Raw genomic sequence first — 10,060 nt, 5'->3', positions numbered from 1 at the left:
TTTTGAAATTTTCGGATCAGCTCCTTTACCATCTCATTTCTTCCATTAACTTAAGCTTCTCTAAGCTCAAGTGCAAGTTTCATAGTCTCTTTTGACATTCACTTTGGACTTTTCTTTCTTTCCTGTCTTTTTAATGCGCTTTTTGCCTTTATCCTCTATAATGTTCTTGATGTCATATCACAACTCTTATGTCTTCAGTCATTAGTGTCTAATGCATCAAATCTGTTCTTGTAATGGTGACTACATTCAGATGGGATATATTTAAGGGCATATTTTGGCTCCCGTGGACTTTATTGAGCTTCTTCACCCTCTTTTCCCAAAGATGCAGTCAGTTTGATTCCTGAGCATTACATCTAGTGAACTCCATGTGGATAGTCTCCTTTTCCATTGTTTTTAAAAGGTATTTGTTATAAGTCATTGCTCTTGCAAAATTCTATCATGCAATCTCCAGCATCATTTCTATCACCAACGCCATATTTTCCAATGACTGATTTCTTCCACTGTTTCCAATTTTTGCATTCCAATCACCAGTAACTACCAATGCATCTTGATTGAATGTTTGATCAATTTCAGACAGAAGTCGGTAGAATTCCTTAATTACATCATCACTGGCTTTAGTGGTTGGTGCGTAAATCTGAATAATGGTATTAACTATTCTTCCTTATAGGTGTATGCATATCATTCTATCACAAACTGCATTGTACTTCAAGACAGATTTTGAAATGTTCTTTTTGATAACGACTGTGATGTCATTCCTATTCAAATTGTTGTTCCCAGAATAATAAACCACATAACTGTCTCGTCCATTTCAGCTCACTGATGTCTAGGATATATGTTCTATTTAATTTTTGACAACTTTCAGTTTTCCTAGATTTATACTTCATACATTCCATGTTTTGAGGATTCATGGCTATTTGTAGCTCTTTCACCTATTTTGAGTTGTGTCCCATAAGTAAATGAAGTTTTACTCCATTCACATCATTATGGTCAATTCTACTCTGAGGAGTCAGCTTTTTCCCAGTTGTACTTTGAGTGATTTCCAACCTTCCGGCACTATATCTGACAATGTTCCACTGCTATTCATAAGGTTGTCAGTGGTTACACACTCAGTGGTAGTCTGCCCCTTCTTCTTCCTAGTCTGATTTATGTCTTAGTCTGAAAGTTCAGCTGAAACCTATACACCATAGGTAGCCCTGCTAGTATTTAAAATACCAGTGGCATAGGGTCCAGGATCACAGCAACATGCAAGCCACCACAGTATCAAGATGCCAGGAAAGATAATGGGTAAATAAAAGACAGGGGTAGGAAGAACATTTTTCATGTTGAATTTTTTTTTTAATTAAAATATTTTTTGAAGCTCACAAATAAAAATTATGCTTAAAAATTAGATTAGGCTCATTATGTCAAACAAAATTTGCAATAACAAGGTAAAGGTTTCTTCCTTCCAAAAGTTTACAGTTCATTTGTATACTAACATTCTGATTAAGCTACTAACCTAACTGGTTGATCTTTCTCTAAAAAAGTGTACACATGAAAATAAAAAGAAATCAAACTAAAGGGGGAAAATTCATGCACTAAGCTTTCAAAGAAGACACTAACACAAAAACAGGCACTCAATGAATGTTAACTCCCTTTCTTTTCTACCAACTTTAAGCATTTCACCCATTGTTATTTTTAAAAAATTTTATTTCCTTGGTTAGGAATAGAATATAACAAAGCATTCAGACAGAATAAGGCATTCTATTAGAAAAGAAATTAAAAATAGAAAAAAATTCCATTAGAGAGAAATTTCCTACCTTTGTATTTTTTAGAATCATAAGGTCTGTGTTATTGTTTCGTATTAAAAACTGCAGATGTAATTCAATAGCCATTTCACCACTTAAAATTTTGATCATTTTCAAAGTCTGGTCCTTGGGCTCTGGGCTCTGGTGAAGCAAATAAACCACACAAAAAAGGAAATACATTATGAGTATTACTGATATCTACTAATTCAAAATTAATCCACTTTTATTTCAATACCCCTAAACCAGGGAAATTCACACAGCCTCATACACATGACTAAAGTACATTTACAAGCAAAGCTCGCATTTTAAGAGTAGGAGTTGAAAGTAGGCCCAATGTGGTTGTCGATGTTAAATGTCATTAGTTGGTTCCAACTCATAGTGACCCTGTTTTCAATTCTTGGACACCTAGGGCTTCCAAGGAACAACAGGTAGATTTGAATAGCGGATCTTGCATTAGCAGCCCAGTGCTTATCCTACAGAGCCACACCAGGACTCAAGTAGATTCAATAGTAAGATTTAAAAACGCTCATCTACCATTTGTGAGGAAGAATGATTTATTTACTTCTTTGAGATTGCTAAGATAAATCACTGATAGTGTAGTGGTTACAAACTAGGCTGCTAACCTCAAGGTCACCAGTTCGAAACTACCTGCTGGTCCACGGGAGAAAGATGAGGCTTTCTGCTCCTGTAAAGGAAACCCTGTGCAGGGTCGCTATGAGTTGGAACCGACTCCACGGCACACTATCACCAAGATAAATCACATGCTTGCTGGAAGCATGCAATTCAGAATGAACTAGCTTTAAATGTAAAATATTTTAATATTTCATTTTTTAAAACTCAAGCTAGGAAAGAATAACTAATTACTAATCATATGCAGGAAAATTATTTTACAAAAGGTCACTTTTAGACAAGAAATTCCCTACTTCAAATTAAAATTCAAAAGCACATTTTATCAATGCATGCACATATGATTTCATACCAAATCATCAACAAAGCTTAGCTATGGTAACATTTATGAAGCAACCATTCATCCAGGTGAAGAACAGTTGCAGTTTGTATATAATACATCTAAGAGGCACTGTGGATCTTGGTATGGCACTGTAGGATAAGGAATGGACTGCTAACTGCAAGGTCAGCAGTTCAAACCCACCAGCCACTTCTTGGAAACCCTATTCAGGGTCACTGTGACTTGGAACAGACTCAATGGCATCTAACAACAACAACAAAGCGGTGCTGTAGGATAAGCAATGGATTGTGAACCACACAGAAGGCAGTTTGAGCCCAACAGCTGGTCCACAGGAGAAAGATGAGGCTTTCTGCTCCCTTAAAGATTTACAGCCTTGGAAACCCTCTACAAGGTTGCTATGAGTCAGAATCAACTCAACAGTACAGAACACCAACAAGCATGAGAACTCAGAAGTTCTGATAGAAGATACATCTATTTTCAACAGACCACACCTGTAACTTATTCACACTCCCATATATCATGAATATTAAACAAAAACTAACTTGCTACCCTAAACAAAAACTGTCATTTACTTGTCCCGATGTCATACATCTTTCTCACTCCATGATTTAGAGTTATTTCAGACAGAGTTCATTCTTTAGTAAGGCTCTAAAGATCTGATCTCTTCCCGGTCTTTTCTGGAGTCTGAACTACAAGCTACGAGTGGGAACCGGCTCGGCAGCATTTAACAACAACAGCTGCTTTTCTTAGGGTCAATTTTAAGTTTTACTTTTCACAGAAAACCCCATTCTATAAAATGACTTTGGTATCAATCTTAATAAAACCCTTCATAAAGGCAGCTGTGTAATACTACAAAAATTCACACTATCTGGAGAGAATACATCTGAAATGAGAACCTTGATGGTACAGCACTCACCGCTTCTGGTGTCTTTCCAGCAAGTGCACTGCCTGTCTTTTCTTCTGTTTCCATCGCCTCGCTAAAATGAACAAAACCAAGTCACTAATCTGATAAGTCTTTTCTTAATAGAATGTCCAGGCAATCTTTTTACATCATAGATTGGAACCAGGTCCAAATTAAACATTTTGCAAGGAAAAAATGTTTTAGGTACTCCATGCTGCTGTTGAAAAATGGTAAAGACCCATAGGAAGACAAAGGCAAACACAGTTATTGAAGTGTCCCCATTATATTCACAAAAAAACCACAAAGTAACTAAAATAACAAAATCTACAGACAACAAATACAACAAAGCCAGGTGACAAAAATCCCCCCAAACTCAAATCAGATGGAAACAAACTACTGTCAAGCACAAGAGCAGTCTCGGAGGCTGAGGGAGCCAAGGGCCCTAGAGTGAGTCTGCCAAAATTCCCTTCTAGGACAAAATGCTGAGCCCAGAAACTAAATTAAGAGAGGAGAAACAATAACATAAAGAAAGAGGAAAGGAAGGCACAAGGAAAAGTTCTAAATAAAAATGGAAAAGAAAACAGAAGAGCTCAGAATGTAAACCACCACCGAAGACTTCACAAACACATCGGCAAAGAAAGTGTCAGAGAGCAGTGAAATTAGAAAAACCATCCTGAAGTGAGCCTCCCTTGTAAAAAAGTTTAAGAAAATGAATTTCAGTAAACATGTGGTTACAAATCAGGCTGCAAACTGCAAGGTCCGCAGTTCAAAACTACCAGCTGTTCTGTGGGAGAAAGATTGAGGCTTTCTGCTCCCATAAAGATTTCCAGCCTCGGAAACCCTGTACAGGGTCACTATGAGTCGGAACCAACTCCAAGCACATAGCAACAACAACACGTTATTGTAGCACTGTAAGATCAGCACTAGATTGCAAACAACAAGGTCGGCAGTTCAAATCCACCATCTTCTCTTCGGAAACCATATACAGGGTAGCTATGAATCAGAACGTATTTGATGACACTTAACAACAACAAAGCTATAGACAAAGATGAAAGTCCCTTATAACAGTATAAAAAGAAAAAAAAAATTATTTCAAACTGAGGTGAAAGATATTAATAAGATGATACAAGATGTGAAAGAATATTACATCCAGAATAAGGAAAACTCAGAAACTAGAAAATCCTAAGACGTTTTTAAACAATTAGACCTATTAAATGGTTCAGTAAAGTTGCAGGACTCATAGAAAATTGACTGCATTTTTCTACATGGTGGTGGCGGTGTGCTGAGGAGTAGGTTCCAACGCATAGCGACCCTGTATAGGGTTTCCAAGGCTGTAAATCTTTATGGAAGCAGAAAGCCTCATCTTCCTCCTATGGAGGAGCTGGTAGTTTCAAACTACCAATCTTGTGATTAGCAGCAGTCTGACTTGTAACCCACTATACTACCTATAGCAACAAACAAACAGAAACTAAAAACTAAAAATACCATTTATAGTAGCATCAAAAGATATGAACTACTTTTGAATAAATTTACAGAAAGATATATAAAACATCTATGCAGAAATCTACAAAACACAAGTAAGAAACATTAAAGAAAACCTAAATAAATGAAGAAATACACTATGTTTGTGGATAAGAAGACCCAATCTGTTTAGGATTTCAATTTGTTCCAAATTGAAGAAACTCAAGACAACCCCAGTCAAAACCCCCACAGACTTCTGGAAATGCGAAAGACCTAATATAGTCCAACAATCTTGTGGGACAGGAAGAACAAAATTGTAGGTCTTACATGACCTGTTTTCAAAAATAGCAATAGAGTGGTATTAGGTAAAAGGAAAACAAATACATCATTGAAAAGACTACAGAATCCACCAAAACATAAACTGTTTTTATAAAAGGCTAAAACACACAACAGGGAAAAGATAAGTCTTTTACACAAATACTGCTATAACAATTACATCCATTTCAGGAAGGGGGGACTTTACTTCTACTTCATGTCATATACAAAAAGTGAGATCTATCATAGACTGAAAAGAAAACCTCAAACTACACAGCTTTTAAGACAAAGTATAACAGAATGGTTTTATAACCCCAAGGTTGGCAAAAAAAAAAAATCTTTTAGAACTCCAAAAATGAAAGCTGGGTTTCTTCAAGAAAAAAAAACTTGCGTATGACAAAACCAAACTAATCTCAACCCACTGCCATTAAGTAGGTTTGGACTCACTGTGACGCCAAGAACCATTAACAACAACACACTGCCCATGACTAGGAAGTCCCTTATTCTCTCACTATATGAGACCAAATGGTCAACGATTTACTCAAAAGTAAAGATGAGAAGGCAAGGAGAGCAAAGAAGCTAGGTTAGATACAGAATAAAAATAATAAGGCTGATGACACATTGTGAAAATTTTAACAAATGTCACAGACCAATTTGTATAAAAATTGTTCAGTGAGGTAATTTGCTATATATTTTCACCAAAAACACAATGTAACTTAAAAAAACAAACAAATCATGAAAGACAAGTCAAAGATCAGGAGAAAACATTCATGACACATATTTGAAAATGGCCTAAGTTGAAACTATAATCAAATACACTTTAGGCCAATCGAATAAGGAATACAATGATACCTTTAAGACTTCAAGTAAGGGTTCTGTTCCAGACCACCACAATAAAGCAAAGTGAACTACATGAATTTGTTTGTTTCCCAGTGCATATAAAAGTTATGTTTACACTTCAGTCTATTAATTCTGTGCAACAAAATTAAGAAAAAGTTTGAAATACTGTGAGAATTACCAAAATACAACAGACACATAGTGAATACACGCTGTTGGGAAAATGTTTCCAATAGACTTACTCAATGCAGATTTCCCACAAACCTTTAATTTGTAAAAAACAGTATCTTGAAGTGCAATACAGTGAAATGCAATAAAATAAGGTTTTCCTGCATTTTGTTGTTAAGCATCATCGAATTAGCTCTGACTCATAACAACCCTGAAAAGGGTATCTGAGGAGCCGCTGGTGGGTTTGAACTGCAGACCTTGTGGTTCAAATTGACCCTGTGGCCCAAGTACTTATCCTAAAGCGCCACACCAGGAATCCTTTCCTGTATCTAGTACTAATAAAAACACAAAAAATTGAGAATGTTTTTACTTTCCAAATGTAGTTATATCCAACCCAAATATCTAAACTCTAAACCACCTACCTACCATACCTAAAGAGTCCTGGTGTGGAACTATAGGATAAGCACTGGACTGTTAACTGCAAGGTCAGTGATTCAAACCCACCAGCCAATCACTCCTCAGAAACCCTATACAGTGTTGCTATGAGCCAGATCTGACTTAACAGCACTGAACAACCAGAACCCTACCTGAGAGTTTTAATTTACTTGATTAGAAAGCACACATGCTATCTGGCAGGCCATCTATACAATCACTTACATTTCTTTCCAGTAGGGTCCAATTCTTTGATATTTCCCTACTATACATAACAGTGCAAAAACAATCAAAAGGTTAAATTTTTTTTTTCCAGCTACAAAAGCTAATGGTTAAAGTCATTTATTCTTTGTGAATATTCCATCTATTCCCAAAGTAAAGTCAAAACTTGTGTATTACTTCTGATGTAGAAAAGAGAAATACTATTACCTGTCTTTTTCTGATCCTGGAACAGTACCAGTATTGGTGGATCCAGGCACAGAAGCAATCGGAGTACCAACAGTGCGAAGATTCTGGATCACAGATGACAGAAACTGCTGGCTAGCACTTTCATACAAATCAAAACATATCTGATAGGCCATCAGGAGGTTATCTTCCTTTACCAGTTTCTCTAAGATATCACTGACAGCCTGAGGATCATCTAAAAAAATTAAGCACTGAAATGGAAACAAAAGAACAATTACAGAATAACTGAAAATTCTGTCTACAAAATACTCAGAATGAGAAAATACTCAACAACACAAGACACTTTAAAATATAAGCAACAAGCAAACGAGGACAGACTTTCTCCTTTAGGGCGCTATTTCTGATCCTGATATTAAGAGAATTTCCCCTAAAATAGCAAGAAAAGCTATACAAATTCTATACCCCCGGTCCCTATTAATGCTGCTGGCAATCAGCAACATTCAGTTTGGTTGTTGAACAAACCAGTTTCTTTAAAGCTTATCCATAATTCTTATCTAATGCTCCTGAGGTAACAAAGGCAACAAGTTCAAGTTGGTGTCTTTAAAAAAATATAAATTTTTATATTGCAGAAATCATTCATTTAACACTTATTGTACTGTGTTGGGCCAGGATAAGGCATTACAATGACCATTTCCGAAGCATTTATCTTAGTACTTTTAAGAACTGCTATGTTTCAACAGAACTATCCAGCAAAGATTTTCCATTTAAGAAAATTTACATTTTCTTTTTCTCTTTGGAGCAAGTAACTCAATTTTAAAGTAAATGTATCAATCAAGGTTTCACATTGTAAAACTAAAAATGGGAAACAAGGGAAATAGAATAATTGACCAATAATAGGTGAATGGACGGACTTCTGGTCTAGCGCTGTAAGATCAGCACTGGACTACGAATCACAAGGTCAGCAGTTCAAACCCACCAGCTAGCTGTTCCTTGGAAACTCTATATAGGGACAGTGTGACTCGGAACCAACCCGACGGCACTTAATAACAACAACAATACGTGACTGGTTAGTGAGGTAGAGCATGTCCACTAAATGACTGCTATGCAATCAAGGAAAGACGAGTGAATACATAAAACCAGGAGAAATGTTCAATTAAAGGACAATTGCTGTTTGCTTCCAAAAAAAAAAAACTGCAGAAAAGGGGTAAGATAAAAAGCCTTTTCACTGCATATTCCTTGGAACTTTTTTAATTTTAATACATGTGACTTGAGAACTGTAAGCGATAATTTATATTGTAAAATGACAAGGAATGAAATAGCCAAAAGATCTAGAACTGCCTCTGGGAGTAAAGCTGAACTGCAAAGAGGGCAGCAGGGGAATACATAAAACTTTCAGAATCATTTGATGTTTGTGCTCCACTGACTTGGTACATTAAAAATATATGTTGTTGTTGCTAAGTGGTGTCGAGTCGATTCCAACCCATAGTGACCCTGTATAGGGTTTCCGGGGAGCAGCTAGTGAGCTTGAACCACCAAACTTGCAGGTCAAACGGCTTTGCAGTCTGACACATTAACCCACAGCACCCGGACTCCAAAAAATATTTATGTTTTAAAAAACCAGGACACAAAATTGCTGGCCATTTATTTAGAAACAAAATTCTAAAATTCTGTAAAGAAAAAACTGAAAAGGGTGATATAAATATGGGTATTCTTTTCAGCTTTTCCTATGTTTCCACCTTGCTTTGAAATACATAATTAGTCTAAATTTTTTTAAAGTGTAGAGGGTAAAAGGAGTCCTCACGTAGTACTGTATAAGCATTAGCCTGCTAACTATAACACGGTTGGGGGTTAAAACCCACCAATCACTCTTTGGAAACCCTATACAGGGTTGTTATGAGTCAGAACTCGATAGCATTTAACAACAGCACAGAGAATAAAAACACATAAGAACATATTATAATGGAAAACAAGAAACACAATTCATAATAAAATGATCTACTATTAGAAGCTCTGGTAGCGTAGTGGTTACAAATCGGGCTGCGAGCCGCAAGGTCAGCAGTTCGAAACTACCAGCTGTTCCATGGGAGAAAGATGAGGCTTTCTGCTCCTGTAAAGATTTCCAGCCTCAGAAACCCTGTGCAGGGTCGCTATGAGTCAGAACCAACTCCACAGCACGTAACAACAACAACAACAACAACAACTATTAGAAAAATATAAAATTTACATATTAGAATTGTTAATCAGCAACATTAAAAAAATAATAATAACTAGCATCAGTGCATACCTCCCCTGAATAAAACACATTACAGCCATTAAGCAGACTGTAGCAGCTCTTCACATACTGATAATTGGCCTCTGGGGATAGGGCCTGGTAAAGGGAGACTTATTTTTCCTTTTATATACTTTCCGTACTTCTTGAAATTTTCTTTATATTGCAAGAATATTTGTATGTGAAGAGATAAAGAAATACACTCAAATGTTTTGGTGCATTTGGGTAAGGAACCACAGATGATTTTTACATTTAAAATTATTTTTTAAATGAAACATAGTATATAGCACAGTTTGGGTTTTTTTTTCTTTAATTAAATGTTTTTATTTTGCATTGAGTGAAAGTTTACAGGGCACATCATCAGCTTCACATTCAACCATTCATATAGTAGCTTGTTTCATTACATTGATTATTATCCCCACCATATATCATCAGTTTACAGTGTTTCTCTCTATCCTCTTTAGCTTTTTTTTTTGTTTTTTGGATGGGGGGGGGCTTGCCTTTTTGGAATTTACAGTCTC

General features: G+C 36.2%; 1 protein-coding gene across 1 annotated transcript in view; it reads right to left on the bottom strand.

Moving 5' to 3' along the window:
* Positions 1-10,060, bottom strand: part of PSMD1 (proteasome (prosome, macropain) 26S subunit, non-ATPase, 1) — a 119,959-nt gene that overhangs the window by 90,143 nt on the left and 19,756 nt on the right. The window contains exons 7-10 of the mRNA XM_006866800.1: positions 7,295-7,521; positions 3,668-3,728; positions 1,797-1,925; positions 1,501-1,514 (exon numbers count right to left, since the gene is read on the bottom strand). Of these exons, the coding sequence (XP_006866862.1) occupies positions 1,501-1,514; positions 1,797-1,925; positions 3,668-3,728; positions 7,295-7,521 (431 nt within the window). The remainder of the gene's footprint in view (positions 1-1,500; positions 1,515-1,796; positions 1,926-3,667; positions 3,729-7,294; positions 7,522-10,060) is intronic.

Source organism: Chrysochloris asiatica, unplaced genomic scaffold (assembly GCF_000296735.1).
Source record: "Chrysochloris asiatica unplaced genomic scaffold, ChrAsi1.0 scaffold00096, whole genome shotgun sequence".
Taxonomy (NCBI): domain Eukaryota; kingdom Metazoa; phylum Chordata; class Mammalia; order Afrosoricida; family Chrysochloridae; genus Chrysochloris; species Chrysochloris asiatica.
This window is presented reverse-complemented; position numbering and strand designations above follow the sequence as displayed.